This window comes from Leptidea sinapis, chromosome 21 (genome assembly GCF_905404315.1).
Source record: "Leptidea sinapis chromosome 21, ilLepSina1.1, whole genome shotgun sequence".
In the NCBI taxonomy this organism is placed as follows: Eukaryota; Metazoa; Arthropoda; class Insecta; order Lepidoptera; family Pieridae; genus Leptidea; species Leptidea sinapis.
In genome coordinates, this window is record NC_066285.1 from 11,852,008 (window position 1) to 11,877,722 (window position 25,715).

At 34.4% G+C, this 25,715-nt stretch overlaps 1 protein-coding gene and 1 long non-coding RNA gene across 2 annotated transcripts; both read left to right on the forward strand.

Moving 5' to 3' along the window:
• Window positions 1–2,428: 2,428 nt before the first annotated feature.
• Window positions 2,429–4,296, forward strand: LOC126970684 (uncharacterized). The gene is made up of 3 exons (XR_007730680.1): window positions 2,429–3,413; window positions 3,528–4,086; window positions 4,199–4,296. It is a non-coding gene; the product is annotated as an uncharacterized LOC126970684 (long non-coding RNA).
• A 1,727-nt stretch (window positions 4,297–6,023) lies between these two features.
• On the forward strand, window positions 6,024–25,098 carry LOC126970620 (brain tumor protein). The gene is made up of 9 exons (XM_050816666.1): window positions 6,024–6,294; window positions 9,995–10,160; window positions 10,251–10,395; window positions 10,471–11,845; window positions 12,582–12,862; window positions 14,670–14,858; window positions 17,173–17,341; window positions 18,414–18,646; window positions 19,055–25,098. The coding sequence occupies exons 2-9, from the start codon at window positions 10,048–10,050 to the stop codon at window positions 19,157–19,159; spliced, it is 2,610 nt and encodes an 869-aa protein (XP_050672623.1). The 5' UTR covers window positions 6,024–6,294; window positions 9,995–10,047; the 3' UTR covers window positions 19,160–25,098.
• The last annotated feature ends 617 nt before the right edge of the window (window positions 25,099–25,715 follow it).

Below are 25,715 nucleotides of genomic sequence, written 5' to 3' on the forward strand. Positions count from 1 at the left end.
AAAATAAACAGATTAAATTGGCAATCGCATGAAAACACAATTTATTCTTTTTTATTAAGACAATGTACTTCAAAAGTAATACTTACATATTAAAATTGGATTACATTAGATTACTTAGTGCGCTTGCCAAGTCAATCTATTTACTTAAAACATTGCAAGATTTTTATTATTGCCAACACACATGTTGGCACTGATGTGCTCCCAGATAACTAGGCACTACCACTGGATATATTCCAGTAAAATATAGTTCCAAATAAAGATATATACTTACTATATATAGTAGTACAAGTACGGAAGTCTCACTCTGCAAAATCAATTACACTTAACTTTGATTTTTTCTCCTAAAACTGTACGTACCTAGTGGTAATCTTATAAAAGTAGCTCTGTTTTTACTATATTATAAATAGGTATATAATCGTAATTTTAAATCAATATTATTTCGTTGTCAAACCTACATTAGTTGCCAATAGTACCTAATGTATGCGTTGGAAGACCATAGTCAAACCTACTTAGTATATTATAGGAAATAAATAGGTAGCTATCATGAATGATAATATCATTATAATAATAATCACTTTTAATTAGATTGTTTCGACATCTTTCGAAAGCTTAAGAAATTTAAATTTGGATTGCAGTGACCCTTAATATGCTTTGCTTTATTTATTTTTCTCCATTTTTATAATATCGGTCGGATCTGTGAAGTAGGCGACAACAAAGCTCGCGCCTGTATCACTGCTCACTGCGTGAGTCCCTACTGGCTGACCCACTCGGCACTCTGTAATCTGTATAGGTCGCCGCACGTACTTACAATAATTTCGACCTACACATGGAATGCAACAGGCCTACTCACTACGAATTGTTTGTTTGAAATTTTAAGTGTCTTGAAAATTATCATCATCCACCTCCATAGTACATGCCTACCCACTTTGTGTAAGACAATAAGCTCCCTCAATTCTGTTTTCTTTAAATACACCTTTTCATCTTTTCTCGAAAAAAATTATGAAGCCGCGGGAATTGACTGAAATTTCTAACCTAAGAAACGCATTTTATGTTTGATTGTAACAATATTTTTGGCCACATTAGTTTTTTTTTTTTTTTTTTTTTCTTCTTTTGGCAATAGCGTTTACTTTTTGCCAATAACGTAAATTAAAAGATTGGGAAACTAAGTTAAAAAAGGATACGGAACACGGGAAAGGATCAGATAAGTAGAAAAAGGATTGAAACGGATATTAAAAATTTCATAAATATACATATATACTTGCTACTTACACAACATTACAAATATTTAAACTTTAATATGATTCTGAAGAATGAAAGATGACAATATTTTATAAAATTTACATGGATACATAATTAGACAGGATATACAGGTAGGAAAAGGAACATTAAGAGATATTAGATCATTCAGGAATGAGGAGCGGTCGTATAGAGAACATGAAAAGAAAATGTGATCTAGATCACATTTATCGGATTCACATTCACACATGTCAGTAGATACAATGCCTAATCAATTAAGATGAACAGGAGTGCAAACATGACCCAAACGCATTCTTATGATAGAAGAACATACTAACTTATTGCATTTGGCACGGAAAAACCATGGTTTAAATGAAATAAGTGGCTGAAGGTTAAAATATTTCCTGCCTTTTGATTGACCAGTTTCAGTCTAAAGTCTATTCCAACAATCCTGAAGGTGAACTATAGGAAGAGCACCTAGATCCTGGCAAAAAACTTTATAAGGGAAAATGTCGCCATCGACCACGGCTTCATTAGCTAGTTGGTCTGCTTTTATATTACCAGGAATGTCGCTATGGCTGGGGATCCATACAAACAACACATGCAATTTCATGCAAAAAGGGTGCGCACCGCACCAAACACCTGACAGACATCTTAAAATATTAAGAGTACGCTCACATTTAGCATTTAGGTAATCACAATGTGGGATACCAGTTAGTTTCGAATCTAAGACAATTCCCAAAAACTTAACATTATCTTTAACTGGAATCTGATAACCCTCATAAAATATAGAAATAGGAGGAGGAGTTCTTGATCTCGTGAATAAAACTATTGTACTTTTTTCAGGTGATAGATCAAGGCCATTTAAGTCCAACCAAGTTTTTAAATTTATCAGCGGTTGTGTTATAGAAGAACTAGCTTTTTCAATAGAAATATCACGACAGTAAATTAATAGATCATCAGCATACTGAAGAACATTTACACAATTAAGTGACGATTTTAAATCGTGTGTATAAATATTATACAATATTGGGCTAAGTACTGATCCCTGGGGGAGGCCCTTTGAAACAAGTCGAGTAATTGACTTCCTGTCATCTAGTTTCAGGATTATGTATCTTTCGGAAAGCATGTTTATGATAAAATTTGTTAATAGCAGAGGTATATTAAGTTGTAAAAGCTTACTCTTTAAAATACTTATAACGACATTATCATAGGCACAATTTATATCTAAGAACGCAGCTATTACTGATTTATTATTTGAAAATGATAATTGAATATCAGAAATGAATATACTTAAGCTATCAATAGTACTTTTCCCACGTCTGAAACCGAATTGGGATTCACATAATAGACCGTTATGCTCAACAAACCATTCAAAACGATTTTTTATAAGATGTTCTGTAATTTTCATCAAAACAGAAGAAAGTGCGATTGGGCGATAGGCAGAATGGTCTGAAGAACACCTATTAGGTTTCAGTACGGGAATTATTTCTTGACGTTTCCACGTGGAGGGGATGTTACCAGATGTCACTATGGAATTTATAAGAGATAAATAATAAAATAAAGCATCATCATCTAAATGAGAGATAAAGGAATACGGAATACCATCCAGTCCAGGAGCAGAATCCTTAACATGAGACAATACACCTTTTAGTTCAGTGAGAGAAAATATACTGTTTAAACCAAAACAATTATCATTATTTATATTTATTACAGGGTAACCAATTATTAAGTCTTCAGGAACGAAAGGTGGAGCCAATTTATCTAAAAAGCTATTAACTAAATGAAAAGGGATTGATTTTGGAGATGAATCTTTGTATGCAGATCTAAACCTTCTTATATTTTGCCATACAAGAGATGGTTTGACATCAGGTGATATTGAATAGCAGAAATTTTTCCAGCCATCAAATTTCTTTTTCTTTAGAAATTTTGAAGTTTCTGACATACTCTTTGTAAGAATTTCAAAATTCTCATCAGTGGAGCATTGACAGTATGTAATTTCAGCATATTTTCTTCTCTTTACTGCCTCTGTACATTCGTTATCCCACCAAGGAGGAGAAGGAATAAAACCCAAAGAGCTATTTTTACTTGGAAATATCTCATTGGCAACCTCAATAAAGATTCTTGCTAAAGAATCTGCGCACTGAGATTCTGTACCTGGATAAATTTTTGGAAGTGTAATAATTTTGTTTTTTATTAGATCTTTATATAAATCCCAATCAACATCATTAAGCTTATATTTTAAACGAGGAGAATAAGTTTTATGTAATACTTTATTGTTATTATTGCAGGTTGGAAATGATAATAATAGTGGGAAGTGATCACTACCAAAAGTAGATTGTAACGGATCCCAGGACAAAGAAGAAGCAAGATTAGGTGTAGTGACTGTTAAATCTGGAGCACTTGGGCCCTCGTCAGGATGAGAACGTCGTGTAGGACGACCATCATTTAATATACACAAATTCACTGAATCAAATATATCTATTAATGTGTTACCATAACTATTAGAAGATAAGTAACCCCAGGATTCATGGCGACAGTTAAAATCACCAAGGATCATAAAAGGCTTCGGAAGAATGGAAATAATATCTTTAATTTCATTTAAGATTGCAGAAGAAGGATGAGGTATATAAATAGATACATAACAGATATTTTCAACTAAAGCAGCAATAATAGAAAAATCATTACTGTGAGAAGGAATAGAGAAGAGAGAAAAGGAAAGAGGGTGTTTCACAAGCATGGCTACTCCGCCATGCCCATCCACACGATCTTCTCTGAGACATGAATAACCTCGAATCTTAAATAAAGATCCTGGTTTCAACCATGTCTCTTGAAGAGCACAGATATAAGGTTTATATTTATTTAATAAATAAATAAGATCACTTTTTTTAGGAGTGATGATTTGACAATTCCATTGAAGAACTTTGTCCATTATTTGGTTTATAAATTTGAGTAATTGCAGAAACTAATAAGGCAGCGTTGGACGGTGAAAATTCATTCGATTGACTAAGAGATTTTATAAGAGAAATAATTAAATCAATTACTGAGGATTCCAAAGGATTTTCATTTTCTTTGTTAATTAATGCACATCCATTAGAGGGGGTATATTAAAATCCCTTAAAATTTCTTGGTGAGCAGATTTGTCATATCCTTTGCTAAGTGTAGGTGGAGGCTTTGGTTTAACAAAAACAGTTTTTTTATATGAAGTATTGTTTATAGCTTTAGGTGTTGAATGTTGATGCTGGGTTGGAAAAGTATTAGGAGTGATGTTAGGTGATGAGAGTAATGTATCTGCATATGAAATTCGAGAGACAGATGGATGTATCTTTGAAGCTTCTGAATAGGAAATACAGTTTTTAGCCATTGATTCCTTTATAGCTCTTTGTCTTTCATACTCTAAACATTTTTTATCAGTTGCAATATGGGAACCTTTACATAAACAACAAGATATAAAATCATCTTGAACAGAGCAGTTATCACCACTATGTCCTTGACCACATCTAAAACATCTTGGTTTAGATCTGCATTGAGATTTCACATGACCAAACCGACAACAATTGTAGCATTGAATAGTAGGATATATATACAAGTCTACAGTAAGAGAAGTGTAGCACATATATACTCGTTTAGGCAAAAACTGTCCATCAAAAGTAAATACCACAGACTCAGTACATTTAAGATGGTTTTGTCCATCAATCATCATCTTTCGTTTTATTCTCCTAATTTTTATGATTGGACCACAGCCAATAGGAACAGAAACACTATCTTTTATTTCCTCTTCAGACCACTCAGCTGGTACTCCTCTGACTATTCCTATTCTACTCACAGAAAATGATGGAATAAAAGCCTTATATTTTTCATTTTCTAAATTTTTGTTTTCAACAAAGTCATTTGCATCTTGGTACTTAGAAAAAGAAATAGATAACCTATTCCGGCCTATCCTTTTTAAACTTCCATTCACAATATTTTTAATAGAATTTCTTTTGAGAAAACGACCAAATGTAACTGGATGTAAAGTAACATTATCATCGGGAGATGAATACTGTTTCTGAATGTGTACAACAAAAGGAGCAGCATCTAATGAGTTATATAACAGCCTTGCAACAGGGGGCTGTGGCTGTTGTGGAGTGTCTGTGTTATTTTTTTGTATTGTCTCTACTACTATAGAAGAATTATTGCAGGAATCGACTTTGGAAAGAATTTGTTTGTCAGTAATGTCTACACATTTGCAATCACTTTCCTTAATATCTTTCTTATCACCACGGTGTTTTCGTCGTCTTTTATTACAGTGTCTGCATATTCTGGGTCGAGCTGACACTCTTTTACGGCCACTAGATGTCTGAGACACAGAACCATCTGTATCCATAGTGCTACCTTCGTCATTATTAGAGATTGTCACTACATGACCTATATCAGGGGCTGTCCCCCCAGGATCATCCGTGGGGTCCATCATATTATAGAAAAGTGAAGAAAAGAAGACTTACCAATAGGATGAAATTTACACAAATTAACACTTTAATAAAAACTAACTACTAAAATATATACAAACTACAACTTATCTGATCAAAATATCTAAATATTTACATGAAATTTAAAAATAAAATGAAAAATTATTAAAATTACGTGCGACCGATCTTAAGTTTCCCGCCCTTTTTCCCCACATTAGTTTACTGTGGTCTTTTATCTCTGTCTACAGAGAACATTTGAATAAACCGAAACTGCCTGTCTCTGGACTATGACCAACGATGAACGAATAAGAGCGAGCGCCGACGGTAGGAACTTGAAGGAATTGATAAAATCAATACCTACAAACCTATGCAGTGAAGTGAAGTTTTTAGTTTTCATTGGCCTTTTTTAAAATGAGAACGTAACAAAACTTTAGTTTTTAATTTTTATTAGAGTCAAAATAAGTACTATAATATTTCAAATTTTGTCAAACAGCTCGATGCTCATTTTTTATTTATTTACCTAAATAGTGATGAATATTTTCATAGTTACGGCGTGGTAGAATATTCTACGCTGAAAAATCTTTATTTAAAGAATAATTGTCGCTAAAAGGTTAGTAAATCCTTTAAATTGCAAGTTTCCCGTTGCTTGATTTATTTTTATAATTCTATGTGACATTTAACTGATTTAGAAACAACCCCATCCATTTATCGACTTTTCGCCATTGTCTGCTGCATGCATGGTGCATTGCGTTTTTACAGGTTTCTTATATTATACATAATGGCATCTTTTTAATGAATTAAATAACTGAATTACTTTTGTCGTTTTTCTTGAATGTGTCATTTTTGTATTGGTATTTTATAAAACTTATTAAGTATTAAAGTCCTAAAAATTTGGTTAAAATGTAAGCTAACAACCTGCATTATTATTCTAAAGGGGTTGTTCTATGTTAGTTGCAATCTTTTTTACACATCTTAATGTGTAAAAAAGTATATTTTTTAGTAATATTTATACCCTGTCATAAAGGCAACTATAAAAACCAGTAACTATGAATAGGTAAGTATGTTGTTAACATTAACAAAATGATAAGATGCTAGATTTTATCATATTGTCTTGTTATTGGGCACTATTCTTACAGAATTGATTATGCCTTTTATATAACCAGGTAAACTCCCAAAGAAAGGCTTTTTGCTTTGCTACTAGAGTGGCCCAGCTGACCCGTAGTCTTAGTAATGGCATGAATGTGTTTCTCAAATGTGACTAGATTACTTTAATAATGGGTGTATTCTAATCTTTAAATAACATGATTGCATAAAAAAAAAGTTGAAAATTGTTTGGCAGAAGGATGAGTATCTTTAGAAAGATAAGTAATCTTTTATTACCTTGATGTACTTTTATTATATATATATATATATATATATATATATATATCAAATTAATCTTCAAAATATTTTATTTATGAATTTATATACACACAATATATAGTGTGTGGTAATATATTATATTCTTAATATATAATTGCTTGTAATGTAATTTTATTTATAATTATAACCTGGTGGTGTTAGTATATTAGTTCTATATTATAGAGGTGTAATAATTAGTTTAAAAATTGTAAAATGGTCTATTTTATTCATAAATGTCACAATATGTTACATAAAATAATGTAACATTAATATAATATTCTTCAGGAACATTAAGCATACTTCAAGAGTTTATTACAATTCAATATATTTTCTTAAGCTTTAATCCTTTTATTTCAATAACGTAAGTTGAAAAATGTGATTTAATTATCACATAATTATACTGACTTTCTTTAGTCTTTAACTCTATGGACCTTTTTTTATTCAGGCATATAATATAATATAGTATTTATCAAACTAGTCTAATCTTCCCACTTTAGTATCTATCTGACTCTCTTTCTTTTTGCATCTCTGGGGTACCAATGGGTTAGTTCTGTGACCATTTGTTTGGACCTCTGATCTTATGACCCGTCCATCTCCACTTAAGTTTTTGGACAATTTTTGTTATTGGGATCACCTTTGTTTTTTGTCTTATGTCCGTTAGTCTTTCTCTGTGCATTAATTTTTTGTCCAATAGGCACTTTTTATATATATATGGTCCAATAGGGTTTTTGCTGTTTTAGCATACTTCTAGTTTTCTCATATTTTATCTTGTAAGGGCCCAGGTTTGGCATCATCCATAGGACATGGTGTTAGGCTGGTGTTTAAATTCTTACCTTTTTCTTGTGCTGGAGTCTCCTTAATATTCATGATCACCTTCAATGACCAGTCAGTAGCGTTTCCAGGAGTTACCAATCCCTTTAATTGGACTCTATGCTTGTATCTCTTAAATAAATTTTTGCCTTTAGTTCATTTGTTAGGACTTTTGTTTTAGATGTATTCATTGTCAACCCAAGTTTTGTGCTTTCCTCATCTAATTGATTGATCATTTCGTGGTATTGCTGTGGTATTCTCACTCAATAGTACTGTCACTTGCAAATCGTACATGATGTAGATATTCTTCATTTATGATAAGACCTTTTCTTTCCCAGTTAAGAATTCTGAAGATCTGCTCTAATACTGCTGTAAATAACTTGGGTTGACAAAAGGTCCCCCTGTCTAAGTCCTTTCTGAATCTTAAATTCTTCTAGGTGTAATATATTTTATCATAAATAATAATTTTAGTCAGTCCTAAGTGTGTAAAAACTACGAAAGTTTAATTTTTCAAATTAAGTAATTAACAATTAAAATGGTTAGGTGCAAAGCAATAACGTTTAGGATAAGATTTAACAGCACACGATACAGCTTCATTCTGCAACAATAGTCAAAACGCGTCATTCTACGAACCCAAATAATATATTATTATAGCTTAAAAAATTATAGACATTTTAAAAATAGTGTATCGCTATAAAGCGATTTTAATATATAGCCATTATGAACACCTCTTGTTTTTAAGTGAATGAACATTTTATTTTATTTATTTTTTAAGGTCATATATATTTTGTTTTGAATTAATTGATTGTGACCTTGTGTGACTGATGGACATTGTAAAGAACTTATTGTTTAAAATATGTTATGGAAATGGTTTTTATCTATTATATACATGGATCTGGACATCATTATTATGAATTCAATGTTGTAGAAGTAAAATCATCTTTTAGTTTTGAGTTTTAAAAATATGGTAATTATAATACTATTAAACTATCTTATTTCCTTATTAATCTTCAATAAATATATTGTGTGAGCAATATATAAATTGAAGTTGAATTCTTTAGTTTAATTTTATTAGTGAAAGAAACAAGTAAATTCAAAAGTAAAATTTATATTTGTTACTTCAAATTGTGTATCTTTAGGAGTGCACAATTTGCTTTATGAACCAATGAATTCTCAATGAAAACTCATTACTTACAGTTTTGTTTTTTATCATAGATGAGCCAAACTTTTTTTAATTTACAGTTTGATTCTACCCTCATGGAGAATTCCGCCACTTTTATTCCACTATGTATTTGCACTGACAATGATTTTTTTATTCATCAGTTGTTGTCATTATGTCACAGGTTATTCCAATTGTCTGCAAACCTAAATTATAGTTAACATTTCCATCCAAAGAAAATATTAGAGATTTAATTTTCATGTTTTAAAAACTTATTGAAACAATAGATGAGTAATATTGTTGTTTTGTTGTTGTGAATTTTGAATGGAAGTATTCATTCAATTTAAAACATTATAATTTTAGTATCAACAATAAAATAGTTACAGACAGTGTGTCATCTATTAATTATGTGAGGCTTGTTTGAGGATCACATTTCTGCAGGTATTAATTTATTAACAGGAGATGAAACAACTTACGGACACTAAAAATTACCTATATGTATTTTTTAATTTTTCTCTTTAATTTAGTTAGTGAAACATTAAATTGTAGTTAGTAAACTTTGATTACTATAACATAAGATGTTCATTTTTCTTGCCAATTACTAAACTGGCAACATTCACTTCAATTAGAATGTCTGCGCCTATGAAATCAAATAGTTTTTAAAAGTAATTATCAAGATAATATGTTGATTGGATTGCTATGTTATCAAGTGAAATATTTAAGGAATATGTGCTATTTGTCCTTCTTCAATGTGAATAAAAGTGGAGAAAACATGAATTTTATTTTTACCAATGCCTAGCCATGGCAAATTTAATCTGTTAGGTCCATCACATATTATCATGTGGTCATGGTTCTGCCTGTCTCATCTTGAATTTTTAAGTACTAACACTAACTAGCAAATAATAAAGATTCTAAAATAAATTATGGATGAATTTTTCAGGTTTTTGTTGTTGAAGAGTCAGTTATCAGTGTAAGAGTGGTTGTGAAGTCACAATGGAGGAGATGAATGGGGAGCTGTACGGAGACAGCCTTGTTAGCCTTGCAGATGAGGGTTCTTTGGAACCTTCTGATAATGGCAAACAAGAACAAAATTGCAAGCTTTGCGAGTATGTGTTTAATTAGTTCAATTACATCAATCAGTTTTCATTACATTGGGTGTTCTAATTAGTGCATAATTGTTTGTAATTTCATTGTAGGAATAAATTATACAGCCCTCGGGTATTATCATGCCTTCATGTTTTCTGTGAAGCATGCATAGACAAACTAATGGTTAATGAGGCTGGAGATTCTCTCAAATATGATATAGTCATTGAGTGTCCTCTTTGCAAGCAGGAAACTAAGGTATTCTTTGATACATAATTGAAATACATTTATTTTAGTGATTAATTTATTATTATCTCAAAACTTTAATTTTAGATACCTGTTGGTGGAGCTTCCTGCCTTCCCTCGGATTATGTCATCACTAATATTCTGGATGTTTCATCAATGGACCAATCAGTGGTGTGCACCTGTTGTAAGAGTAAGGAGCCTGCAGTTGCCAGATGTACTGATTGCTCTCATTTCTTGTGTTCTAATTGCAATTCTGCTCATGAGTTTATGAGATGTTTTGAGAACCATCATGTTGTACCATTTGATGCTTTAAGATCATCTAAGGAAAAGTCTGCAGTGCACAAGCCCATCTTTTGCAACCGTCATGTAGGAGAGAGCTTAAAATTTTACTGTTGCGAATGTGAAGTAGGTGCGTGCTCTGAATGTCTAACAGTTGACCACAAAATTGGAGAGCACCATTGTGAGCGCATAGTCGATGCTGAACCTAATTTACGTGCGGAGTTGCAAAGCTTTATAGTGGAAGCAAATGCTCGAGCTATGGCTGCTGGGAGTGCATCCGCAAGACTTGATGATGCTTTGGGTGACCTGCAGCGTCAGCGAGATGATGCTGAAAATGTCATTAATGATGCATTTCATGCTTATAAAGCAGCTTTGGAGAGGCGCCGTGAAATTGCGTTGGAAGAACTGGAGCGCTTACATAAGGAAAGGGAATTGAAAGTAATGGATCTCTTTGATCGTGTAGACAAAACAGTTCAGCGCATAGATTGTGCTTGCCAATTCACATCCCGATTATTAAGACGTGGTGATGGCACAGAAATCGTAATGTTAAAGAAAACTGTCGCAACACAATTTGCTCGCCTGTTGGAAGGAGCCCCTGAGTTCGACGTAGATTACTCCATAGAATTTGTCACGAACATGGATAAATTCGATGCTATTACCGAGGATACGTTTGGTGCGTTCAGCACAGAAACTACTAAAGCCGAAGAGAGGAAACGCATGAGTGAATCATCAGCAATAATGCCTTTAGCTTCTAACTCTCATTCCCCTGCGGTATCTGTGACGAATGCACCTGTGTTTGATGATTTTCCTATGGGCAACGTACGTCGTGTTACTGGTGTGTCAGGAGTTGGGATGGTTGGTCTACAAGGTGTTGGTGGTGGAATAGGTGTTCCAGCAATTGGGCCTGTGCCGGGTGTTGGTCCCGTGACGAATGCTGGTGTACTTCCAGGAGTAGTGGGGGTAAACAATGTCTCTGGGGTTGGAGGTGTTCCCGCATTGTCATCAATGGTTGAATACAATTTACAACAACTGGCTAGTATTGCAGAGAAGGATGGGGTCCCTCCGACACCTCATGCATCCCCGGCTCCATCATTCACTCTGGCTGAGCTACTTGCTGGTGATCTGAATTCTCCACAAGCTTATAACAACTTGCAAGCCCTTGCTAAACTGGGATTAAACACAGGTATGTAGGTTTTCAAATACTGATTTAGTATAGTAATGGAAGTAAAACTAGCCTTTGTGTCACCTGATGTTGTGACTAATGCTTTTCCTGCTTTTTTTGGAATACCGAAATAATTGCAACAGCCTTTGATTTTTTTTTAATGAAAATAAGGGACGAGATGAGCAGGACGTTCAGCTGATGGTAATTGAGACGCCAAACCCATTACAATGCAGTGCCGCTCCGGATTCTTGAAAAACCCAAAAATTCTGAGTGGCACTACAATTGCGCTCGTCACGTTGAAACAATATGTTAAGTCTCATTTGCCCATTAATTTCACTAGCTACGATGATGATGACGGCTTAGTCTTTTTTAGTTATAATAATCCCGCAACACTGCGGATAGTAGTTTGATCCACAAATAGGTTGTATGTGGAAGAAAGTTCTTTGAGAATTGCCCTATGACAAATAAAGACATGCATCCAGGTGGCGAGAATGGATTGAACTTTGTAACTTGTAGTGCGATGGTGAAATTCGGCGGCAAGAGTCTGGTAAAATAGCTTTTCGGAAGACTTAATGATCATATTGTGGAAAACGCTCAACGCATACCTAAGTACAAACAGCTCATATTATAGTCCACTTTATAGTCTGGATTCATACATGTTTAAAATATATAGGTTTATGATGTAAGATAACAAGTTTTTTGAAAAGAAAATAGGTACACCGATTTGTTCAACACGGTTCTGATCTTCAAATTTCAGAAGTGAATGGATATGGTGGAGTTGGCAGTGTGAGCAATATTAGCAGTGTTGGTCCCCGTGGCGTATCTCCAGGAAGGCCCTTGCTGACTGCTGCTGAGGAAGCGGCCCTGGTGGCTCCACCTGCGCCCCTTGTTCGCGCCACTAAAGCGACTGCAATGCACATTAGATTTAAATTCGGCCAACTAGGAGGTGGAAAGGGTCAATTCAATTCCCCCCATGGCTTTTGCCTGGGAAATGATGAAGATATAATTGTAGCCGATACCAACAATCATCGTATAACGGTATGTTCTAAAATTTACTTTATAATCTCCTGTCACAATTTATGTGTATTTATCAGATATCCCATCCAATTGTCAGAAAGTATATAAGTCCATAACATAGACCGAAGTAGTCACACAATGTTTTTTAGATATCTTATATAAAAATATCAAAACTACAAGATTCGATTGATAACTCCATGATATCCATAACTTTATTCAAATCTGACCCTAATTTAATTTCCTTGCATCTGATCGACAGTTTAAATGATCTCGGATCAAATAGTTGATGCTTTTAACCACCATATTATTAACGCTATTCTAGTTTCATGCTCCAATCAGAAGGTCTAAAATAAGTGGCCCACCTATACTGCGCATCTTCAAACTTACGATAGACCTAAGAGATAAAGCTTTAAAGAAAGCGAATTTTACTAAAATAAATGTTGTTTCATGTTATCAATAAGGGAAGAGAAAACAAGGCATTTTTTTTAAACTATCAATACTACTTAACATTAACAAACCTGCTTTCCTGTGGAAAAATACTAATTATATTTAAATAGACTTTGTTCCAGTAGCTTATATTTAAAATTTAAGGAAATAGCTAAAACCCACCCCGCATATAGTAACACGGGCCTCCGATCCGGTGGTCCATGCAAAGAATTGTCAGGTGATAAATAGATGTAAATCCAATATAAGTCTCATTAACCTCATAAATTCCATACCGAAAAATAAATGCAAGACATAAAACTATCATAGGTATAATGTTTGCTAATAACACGCATAACGTTAGAAATAAGGACCTTATTAAAAATGTAGACAAACTAATTAATAATTGCAATAACACCAAATCCAAAGTGATGATGTGTACATTCCCATACTCCTTGGATTTGTCACAGGAGCAAAATAGAAAAATATTTCAATTAAATACAACTTTGTATAATGCGACATTCCACAATAGTGAAATTTTAATTTTATTTGATACAAATAAATTCATTAATTATAAGCTGAAATTAACTAATGGTAGCCTATACCTACCATTTAGATATAAGCGACAGCTGGCTACTTTAGTAGTTTACAGTTATAGTCAACACACTACTTCCTCTGTAGTGATATTTAATAAACATGCCTGGGCAAAATTGTAAAATAACTGACAAAGTGTCATCGAGGTTATAAGGATCAATAGAGGGGAGAGTAGGGCATTCGGCTAAGGGTTGTTACTTGAGTTCATGTTTTGATTCAAACCTTTAGACAACATCTTCACCCTGAAAAACATTATTTTCAATTGATATTTTAAAATGTGTTACATAATATTATGTTAATCGACAAATACCTATAATTTTTTTTTTTGGTTTCTCATAAGCCTGTTCGATTCAGAGACAGTTTCCTATACTTAGTACTTTTGCTATTAAATCAAAGTTAAAACATAGGTGACTTATGGCGCTTGACTTTTGATAGAGTTTTTTTTTTGTGATGTGGATACTTAGTGCTGCTAGCGCATAGAACAGAATATTACCAAAACTATTATAAATTAAATTGTGCGTGAGTCCATCGCCGTAAATTCTTTCTAGAAAGGTTTGAATTAAATCCGTATTTATGTCTCTTGTCATTTCGCAATACCTTAACCCTATTCTATAGTATCAACGAAGTTGGAGCTAGCGATCGTATTAATTTAAATTCATCATCGTCAACCGGAAGACGTCCACTGCTGGACAAAGGCCTGAAGTAAATTATTTAAAAATAATTCCATATCTGATCTGAAAATTAACTGAATAACATTGTTATTTAATTTCAGTTATTTTGCTGGAAATGCTTTAAATTAATGCTTTTTCAGGTGTTCGATAAATCTGGGAACCACAAGTTTAACTTTGGAATAGCGGGTAAGGAAGAAGGCCAGTTGTGGTATCCAAGAAAGGTGGCCGTGGTTCGAGCAACGGGAAAATTTGTCGTTTGTGATCGCGGTAACGAGCGCTCACGAATGCAGATATTCACAAAGAATGGCCACTTCCTTAAAAAAATCGCTGTAAGTTATTATATATTTATCTGAAGTATTTCATAGCTAGGACAATAATGTCATAAGCCAGGACTTATTTCTTTATTATATTTGAGTATAACTGATGAATGCTGTCATATACAGCCTATCTATGGAATGAGCTTTCTTGTGCGATGTTTTGCGGACAATACGACATGGGTACCTTCAAAAGAAGCGCGTACACCTTTCTACCGTCGCTCTTTACAGTTGAATGTCGCGTGTAGTACTGCGAGATTGACAAACGCGTGCCTTCGACATCACATATCGACCTACGAGTATTATTGTACCTGTATCAAAAGATTTCTTATATTTTGCTTATTTTTTGTATTGTGTTGTTATTTTATTTTACACTGACATTTCTTTCGACAAAAAGTTGAAAAATAGTTATACTTTAGATAAATGAGTCAACATTTTATTTATATATTGAACGATAGGAAATTCTATTTAGTTTTTATTAAATAATAATACTTTAGGTTATTTATAAAAACGTGTACATTATACCTTACAAAACGAAACGATGAAAAGTTCAAAAGTAGGAAAATCATCTAAATAAATGCAAAAATTCTTATGTTTTATGTCGTGATTACCTAGTATGTTTTCTGTTCAAAAATAACTTCCTTAAGAATGACAATGAAATAAAAAAAAGAGCTTCTTATTTATGTATAATATATTGTATATCATAGACCAAAAAGATATAAAAAAAGTATTTTAAGACTATTTGCACCCGACTGAAACCCGCGAAAGGGCGAGTTCGTGTGTGTATACATACTATAAAATGTAACTATTAGCTAAATGTATATTAGGTATATATATAACTATTAGGTATATTATGTATATGTGTATCGAATAGCCGAATATCCGGCCGCCGGATATCCGGCCGCCGGATATCCGGCGGAACTTAGCCGTTTGATGTATATCGCACACACAAGCACAGACTTGCGTAGGCGGCGCGCGAACGATCGAGTAGACTCGGTTAGATTCGGTTGAGAGAAGCGAAACCGCTTGCCTACCTCTCAATGCAGAGAAATTAATATTTATCCAACATAATTTGCCTTTAGTGCAGTATGAGTACTAATTAATTAATTTTTTTCTATTACATTCATTTACTATGGTGTGATTAAAAATTTACAACTAAAACCAAATAAAGAAAATAATTACTTAAAAATATACTTTTTTATAAAGATATTTTTTAATTCGGCCTGATGCCTATCCGGCCGAATAGTAGGTAGTTATCTGGTATTCGGCCGAGTAGTATTAAGGCCGCCGGATAGGCCGGATACCGGATAGTTCCCGTATATCCGTTTCATCTCTAATTATAAGTTCAATGCCAAATAGCACTTCCTAATAACAAAATAAGGCTAGAAATCGAATGAAGTCGTCCATTTTGTTCTGAAGTTCTCCTCGGCAAAACGTGTTTGTTCAAAACTAGACTCAATCGATTTCATTGCATTATAAGTTCATTGGCAAATAGCACTTCCTAATAACAAAATAAGGCTAGAAATCGAATGAAGTCGTCCATTTTGTTCTGAAGTTCTCCTCGGCAAAACGTGTTTGTTCAAAACTAGACTCAATCGATTTCATTGCATTATAAGTTCAACGCCAAATAGCACTTCCTAATAACAAAATAAGGCTAGAAATCGAATGAAGTCGTCCATTTTGTTTTGAAGTTCTCCTCGGCAAAACGTGTTTGTTCAAAACTAGACTCAATCGATTTCATTGCATTATAAGTTCAATGGCAAATAGCACTTCCTAATAACAAAATAAGGCTAGAAATCGAATGAAGTCCATTTTGTTCTGAAGTTCTACTCGGCAAAACGTGTTTGTTCAAAACTAGACTCAATCGATTTCATTGCATTATAAGTTCAATGGCAAATAGCACTTCCTAATAACAAAATAAGGCTAGAAATCGAATGAAGTCGTCGATTTTGTTCTGGAGTTTTCCTCGGCAAAACGTGTTTGTTCAAAACTAGACTCAATCGACTTCACTGGCAAACCAAGGGTAAAAGGCCGGCAACGCTCCTGTGATTTCTATGGTGTTGCAAGATATGTGAGCGGCGGTGAACACTTTACAACAGGTGAACCGTACGCTCGTTTGTTCTCTTCTTCGCTAAAAAAATACTCACTAGATCTTTTGTTCATTTTTTTTTTATATTATTATAAAAAAAAATCTTATTTGACCTCAAGAATTCTGCTCCAACATTAAAATGTTTTTTTTTTTTAAGTTAAATGAAATAATAGGATATTTAGTACCTACATTTTTGTGTCAATAACAAAAAAGAAGTACTTACTGTATCTGTCTTTTAAGGTTCGCTTCATCGACATCGTAGCTGGTCTGGCTGTGACTGCAGAGGGTCTTATTGTGGCAGTCGACAGTGTCACACCTACCGTGTTTATTTTGTCTGAAGAAGGAGACCTCATGAGCTGGTTTGATTGCAGTGAGTGCATGCGGGAGCCATCCGACATTGCCATCAATGGTAAGTAACAAATCAGTGATGGATTGGCCTTTGCTTTTCTGTAGCCCTGACAATATGATGTTTGCTTGATAATAGGTTAAGATGTGTGAAAGAGTAAAAACAACAATCAAATTGATAATATTATATACAGGGCATATTAACGGACTATAATCTCATTATAAATGGAATCCTTGGACAAAGATTTAGAGCGGGCTGAAAGGCATTTCTTTTATCTTGCTTAGAATGTGTGCCCCCTGACTTTCCCCCGCTTTTTCCGCTCTCATACCCAAAAGATGTAATCCCGATTAATGATATCTAGATATGTCAAGTGGGGGGCGGTTCATGATGCTTCCACGACTTTCGAGACTAACACAGAAAATTGGTTACGACTATACGCTAATATATTCTAAGTATATTAGATATATATATAAGGGTGTACCATTTCTCTCTCTAGTCGTTACCTCATAACTGAGGATCGTGGTCAACAAGTGGTCTACACTTGGAGTGACCTATTTGTTTCCATAAACTTCTGTCCATCGCAGCACTGACGACGGAGCTAAACCTCGGGGATCTGGAGTCTTTTATTTGGTCATTCCACCTGGTAGGTGATCGGCCTCGGGCTCGCTTGCCATTTGTTTTCCCAACTACGATCAAATTCTCCAGGCTCTCATTACCCCTTTGCACTATGTGGCCAAATACGAAAGAATTCGTTGGTGGCATATCGTGGACAGACGGGTTTTTGTCTTAAGCTGTGAGTGGATCGACACATTTGTTCGCTTAGCCCTCCGTTTACTCTGTTCTTCTCTATGACTTGCCGAACATTTCAGCAATTCCGCGGGAATGACCATTGACCATTGACCAATTAATAATAATAACAATATTATAATAAAATATTTTATTTTTGTGAATCAAATAAACAATGTTAAAACAATACCCACGAAAAAACCAGGAATTGACAAAGTTCAATGACAATGTGCGCTTATGGTGATGTAAACCTACACACAAAAAAAAAACAAGTAATAGTAATAATTCAGAATGTTATTAATAAATATGCATATTTATGATGTTAGTGTATAATGAAATGATGTCTCAGGCAAAGAGTTCTACGTGTGCGACTTCAAGGGTCACTGCGTGGTGGTATTTGACGTTGAGGGCAGGTTCCTGCGTCGCATCGGCTGCGAGAACGTGACCAACTTCCCGAATGGCATCGACGTGTCGGACGCCGGCGACGTGCTCATCGGCGACTCGCATGGCAACAAGTTTCACGTCGCGGTGTTTTCCCGCGACGGCGTGCTCGTCACGGAGTTTGAGTGTCCGTACGTCAAGGTTAGTGCGGAGTCTGCTGGTGGTGTGCTTAAAACACAACGCCGCATACACGCATGCATAACGCAGACCGGGACGGGATGGCAAGGGATTTTGCTGTCAGTCAGCGCACACTAGCCGCTAAGATTACGCGGCATTCCCGCGTCTTCACGGCACGACAAATTATGCCTTGGCAGACCCTGCTCCCCGATACACATTTTGTCTTCAGTAGCGTTTGATCGAGTGTTGATGTGTCTCAGTTGTAAAATGTTAAAATTTAAATCCCTTGCTATGCCATCCCAGTCTGCGTAGGGGTTTATATGTGTATCATATATTATTTTGTTTGACGTTGGAGAAACAACAGTTAACGATCATAATACATCTTGTGTCGGTAACGTAAAACTAGTTAGTAATAAATGTTTGTCCACCCAGGTATCCCGTTGCTGTGGCCTGAAGATCACTTCGGAAGGCTACATCGTCACCCTGGCTAAGAATAATCACCACGTTCTAGTCCTCAACACCCTTTACATTGTCTGAGGAACAAGTGGATGGCTGTAAGTCTACATACTACACAAGATCTCACATTTATTCCCTATTTGTTTTATTTTTAATTGCTGATTTTACAAAGCTTAACAATTTCGCTTAACAGTATTTGACTACTTATTTGTTATTTTTATTTATTTTGTAAATTCAGGTTAGTCTTGTTTATTTCCATACGCAGTGTACCACATTCGTAGATCATTTCCTATTATTTCTTGTTGAACATATTATTAACTTTAATTATTATATCACATAGTCTGTTGGATCGAGTCACTGCTATTGGATAAGTTTGTTATTAATCCCAAAGTACTGAGAAACTTGCGTATTTTTATCATTGCATTTAGTTATAGTAACAGGAAATCCAAAGTTTAGGCTAATATCATTTATATATTTTATACAAATATCCAGTCCAAGTATATTACGTGCAAGTATTAAAATATTGGTAAGCTTTTGCATACTTGGTAGTGTTTGGACTATACGTAAAACTGTTTAGTAGTTGTTATTATTGTTATTCTCAAGAGGTGCAACGAATTTTACAAATGTTTATTCAAAATTCCATTTTAAAGGCATGTATTTATAATTGAACCAAACTACCGAGTATGATGTTACTGCACATTGAATAATGTATCTGGCTGTTGACTGGATCTATTATAATTTAATTTCTAAATTAGCAGCTGGTATGGTTCCTAGTTCGAGTGAAGTAAATAGTAACATGTCAATTAGGAGTCTGCGTGAAGGTGTCGCCTCATCCAGACGAGTGTAGAGTAGACTGTCCCACCATGTTGGTTGCCATTTTTTTACTTTTCGGGCTACAACCATTGAGGCATCGTCTAGTGTTCAACGCACAATTGAGTTTATTGTTAAAATTGTTTTAGTCTTTGACCAAAGGAGGCGACACTAAAATATAACGTGCCATCTAGTTTAGGTTAATTGCTTATACAATATTATATATTGTCCGTTAAAAATATATTTACCTTTTACAGAAATTCTTGTGTCTATACAAAATGTTTTTTCATGTACTCTTGTTTTGAGAGCCTATATTTGAATGTTTTCCATGGTTTAGGCCGTTGAGGCTACATAGAGTTTGCTTGTCTTGAAATTGGTAAATTGGAACATAAGATGCCTCTAAAATAATCAAAATTTATCGTATATACTATATTGAGTGGTGTACAATGAAAAAGGTTTATTGTGGCATCTTCACACGGCATGTCACTCGACCGCTTCGGTGTTTGTTAATCTTTATAGTCGTTAGAAAAATGTTATAATGTCACAAACTTGAGTAGCGGGTTTGTACAATGCTTAACACTTATAATATAATAAGATAATGTTGAACAAATAAGTAGGTTATCGTGGACGGTCGATGTGATTGTCTTACAAAAACATGAATATGCCACCATAAACAAGTTTATTTCTACAAATTATAACTCAATAGTTCGATCAGTTTGCCAAATATTATATATTTTTATAGATATCCACGTTTGAAATTTTGGAATTAAATGTTCGTAAAAGTAATGTTAGGCTGTAGATGATGTGGATTTAACAATATTATATTCTATCCCCGTTTGTTCACTGTCACATACGCATTATAAATGAATATAATGGTTATGGAACTCCATTTGTCGTCTAGTCTTCCAAATACTTTGGCGTTTCATAGTGACAATTATTACAGATAGCGATTTAAAAACGTAACTATCATAAAGAGGAAAAAAAAGCAAAAAAAAAAATTAAGAGAAAAAAAAAGATAGCCATTATTCTCATGTAGCAATATATTATGTTGCTTTTCTCTGAGTACTTATAAGGTCACTAAAATTGAGTGTGATATTTTCCGCTACGTTTTCTTTGAACAATGCTCTCTAACTCCCGTTTGTTCGAAGTTAGAACATTGAAGAAAAACCTCTTCAAGAAAATAACAAGTATTTTTTATGTTCCTGATTGTCTCGCAGGTGATATATTTTGTTTCACATTTCTACCAAATTTACATTTTAAGATGCTTATATCCGTATTGTCATTAAGCATATTTACAACACGAATACCGTAGCCATTCACTATTTAAATATATTGTAATCTTATCTTTATGTACTTAATTAGTAATATTTGTTTACTTGTTGTGTATTAACAGGTTTAAAAATAATCAATACATTAGAAATGTTTAATGTGATATAAGCAATAACAGAAGGAAGTAATATAGCAAGTAGCAACTCGGTGCGAGGTCGTTGTTGGGTCAGTTGGGTGCGGGCGGGATGCGGGGGTTGTGTGTCGGCCGCTCGGACTCGCAAGTTGCGATAACTCTTGAATCCTTTATTTATTAGTGAGTAACTTTTGGGTTTTTTTTCTTATTGTTTTTAAGTTATTTGTTTCAGGATTTTTGTCCCGATAGTATTAGGGAATTTTATTTTCTTTATTTTAATTGTAATAAGTAAACGGTTGGGTCTGCGAGCTTTGCGGATTTTTAATGTGTGATTAATACTCTCTTTATTTCGCATTTTGTTGTATTGTTTTTAACTATACGTCCCAGGCCTATATTTGAATAGTATTTATGGCCAGTGCGGTTGGCCTTTAGAATTACGAATTTTTACTGCCAAATTATTTTCTTACGATATTTGTGCCTGCACATAGTAATTATTATTTTAAAGAATATTTGTAAAAATAATTATTGTTGCAAATTTATTTTAATAATATTCAGGGTTTTAAAATTATTAAAAATTCATTATTATTCGTTGTCTATTGATCAAAATGATTGTGTGTTGATTGGTTTCGTTAAATTAACCGAAATACAAGCAATAGGAGCCCCAACGGGAGCGTTTGACGCTATTAATGATATTGCTTAGGGTTGCATTATATTATTAATTATTAAAGAGTGGTGTGATAAGTTTTGGATAATTTTACAAGTTATACTATTTTGCATGTGAACTTCAATATCACTTACTAAATTAGAAGTTAACATTGTTCGTGTCACCTTGTCGACATCGGAACCGGCTCGCGGTGACTGCGGGTTCGCGGTAGTATTATCATTTTATTATCTTACATTTAAACTCGTTTAGTCGATTACATTGAAAGTATTTCCTTTTATTCTTGCCATACATTATCTTACGTAGGTGTCGATTTAGACGTTTTAGTAGGTGATAGCATTTTTCAATTATTGATGTATACAAAGAACAATATGGCAAGTTTGTCAAGGGTGTCATTGTTTTAGCGTTGTTAATTAGATAGTAAGACGGTTGATATTGTCCGTCTCACGCGGCTGTACATTGTTGCTGTAAAGAGTGAGCACTTAGTCATGAGGTTATGGCTGGTCGAATGGTATCTATTGTCCATTGACGTTACACGATAATAATTATCATTAGAGTACAGTACAGTAGACTTTCTTGGAAATCTTAAAGTTACCTATATAATATACACTTAAAGCAATTTTTGGTAAATATATTTGTCTCGAATCTATATTCCCTTATGTATCCAGCAATAAATTACTTGAGTAGATGTAGTTGTCGTCGTGTGGCACGCGAGTCGCGACGCTAACGTATCGGTAGGGTTCGCAGCGCACAAGGGAGCTCCCGTGGTACCTCCCTATTGGAGGTGGGCGTATTGCCCATGTATGGTATGGTACTCCAGCACAGCTCATGTCGGCGGATTGTATCTCGGATCACGTGGGACCGTGCTAATTGACCGTGGGAGGGGGTGCGGTGCGGGTGACGGACAGCTGATCACCGGCTCGACTTATGTATCATCCCTACTCATGTTAACGACTGTATCATTAGAGTAGCTATAGACATCGTTCGTGCTTTGTGTTCGTCCCACCTTACCACCGCCATATTAGTTTGGTCTCTCCCCTGTTCAAATAACCAATATATTTATTAAGGTTGTGAGCTCTATTCCCGTCGGAATTGTAAGCCACATGAGTGCTTGTGCAATAAATATCACAGTTTGGGTCTAGGCTTTTAAATTATTATAGATTATATACATTGTTGAGCTGATTATAAAAATTTAATATATTATTATACCTTTTAATATTGTTAAAGAATTCTAATTGCATTCCACATAGAGTGAACGAATTTGAGATGACCATTTTCAATCTACATTATACAAGTTATTTTTTTTACAATTGTAGGATTATTAGCAGTTGCCAATGTTTTTCCTTTAGTCAGTAAAAGTACAAATATTTTAATATACAATTCTTGGTATGTATGTACGTGTTGTAGTGTCTTATTTTTAGTAAATTGTTTTAACTGTAAGCATAATGTTTCACGAGCGGCCATTTGGATCTGTTTGCAAATTGTTCAGTATAACAAACATATCATACCGGATCTGAGCTTGCATTACGCGTGTGTCCTATTGATGTCGAGGTGTACAACAAACTGGACTCTCGTGCCCACGTTTGTCGTAATGCGACTCAGTAGGTACACTTGCTTCTTATTTATCTATTTCGTATATTTCTTACTTTCAATTGAATGGCTTTTGTTTTCAGTCTTAATTTAGTTTTAAGTGTATTCAGTAAGTTTCAATTTTAAGTTCCCTGTGGTTTTTATGTTTTTATTACAATTGAAATTTTTAAGTAATTTGTGTGATTGGTGCATGTTTCAAGTGCATTTTTTGTTTTTGATCCAAAGATTTCATTATTCTTAATTTAATTATACTATTATTAATTATTAACAAAGACATTTGTGGAGTGTGCATTCACATTGATATTATTAGGGTTTCACGTTTTTTCGTAGAGTTGGTGCAGCCGAGCAAATGTCTATTATATTCTCATAGGAATATATTGCTCAATGGTTTTTTTCTGTTAAAAGTATTTTAAACTTAAGTAGTGGTCCACTTTGAGTGTTTGTATCCAACGTGGACTTGAAAATGATAGTAATAATAACATTTAATATATCTAACCGACAATACCCTCCGCAAATATTTGAAATATAAATATAATTTTTATTAGAGGTAGTTGTTTGTCTTCACTGCAGCTGCGTGAAGTGCTAGCAGTACGGGGTACCGTCAGCATACACACGGCACACTGGCTCTGGAGTCATTATTGTAACTGCTAGATTGAACCTGCTCTTAAATTAAAAAAGACAATTGGCAAAAATCTTGGTGTCCAGTTATTCTGTTCGTATAGGTGTTGGGATCACTTGGATTTGGCCTCATACTTGGCAGTTTATATTATGTCTTCAGTGTTTTGGTGTCGAGTTACTATAACACTTTGCCCCCACTATCAACGAAGATATTGTTATTACTTACAGAATTTTCTGCAGCATTGTGCCTAGATCTTAGAAGTAAACGGTAATGAGGTAGTGTTAATCTCAAATATTTTGGCTCTTTGAATATTCCATGATATTATTTATGTTTTTTTTTTCATGAAAATGTATTTACATTATTATACATTCATACACTTAGTAATATTGTATACATGACTATATATTGCGTAGTTTGTAAATTCATTTTAATGTGGAAGTGAGGATCCCAATTGGCGTATCGAGTAGTGAGCCAACTAGGGCTTTGCCCTACAGTACGAACAAGGGTGTAACTAAATAAGGGTGAACTAGTTGGGGTACTGACTTGCATAATTTTTTTTTCACCGCTGATGTTACTTGGGAATTTGGATATTGTTTAAACTCTTTTACCGAGTGCAAATTTTCACGTGACTTGCGGTTTTTATTAATTAAGTTTATTATCGTGAACTGTGGCCAGGATGACAACAGCACAGAGCAGTGTAATTCAGAGCCTGCCTAAAATATATTTTTGTCATGATTTTATTTAGGTATATACATGTTATTATTCACATATTACAGTTTTCTCAATATTAGCTTGTATTTTAATTAAGAAATAATCATATTTAACATTGCCAGGTGATCAGCAACCTGCACTTTAATATTTTTGGAAACTATTGAACTTAAATTGTACTGACTTTATAAATATATTTACTTCAATAAAGATTTTCCATGCCACTAAAACGATTGTTTTATTTGGAATTATTCCTAAGGCTACGAATCTTTAGCAAGCGCTTAGTCACTTTATTATCTCCAACCTAGCCTCCCTCCCCCATCCTTCCACCATACTATGACAGAGGTATTTAAAGATATCTTACACCAGGAGAGTAGCGTTTCCTAGAGACTCTCCCGTTTAGAATCCAGCCCGCTGGCTGCCTGTGGTATTTTGGGGAGCAGCAGCGTTCATGGGTTTGCTTTCAAGCAATTTCCATCGATAACGACCTGTATGATGCGTCCTGTGAAGAAGCTGCTGCTTCGACAGGAGCTCCTTGCGCCATACATGATCGAAGGCCTTCCATATATCCAGACTAACCTAACTGCCAGGCCTTCTCCTGTTCTTTTGTTAGCGGCCATCCAGCTGTGTTAGGTATACCAGTAGACAGCCAGCTGATGGGCCATGGCGAAAGTCTTACTGGCGACCGTTGTTCAGTTTTTGGGAACGCATGGAACAAGGGTTCACTTCCATGAGTCTCAGACTATGCATTCGGAATAAACATGTTAGAGCCGGCTTCAACTCAACTGCAGACGTTCCGAACATGATGGGATGTATGCCATTCGGCTTGCTTCCTTACGTCTTAGGA

What these genes read in the sequence shown, in the direction of transcription:
- LOC126970620 (XM_050816666.1), top strand. Translation starts at nt 10,048, where the DNA reads ATGGAGGAGATGAATGGGGAGCTGTACGGAGACAGCCTTGTTAGCCTT. An exon ending in TAAACTGGGATTAAACACAG is followed by an intron (nt 11,846 to 12,581) that starts GTATGTAGGTTT and finishes TTCAAATTTCAG; the next exon opens with AAGTGAATGGATATGGTGGA. An exon ending in CCAACAATCATCGTATAACG is followed by an intron (nt 12,863 to 14,669) that starts GTATGTTCTAAA and finishes ATGCTTTTTCAG; the next exon opens with GTGTTCGATAAATCTGGGAA.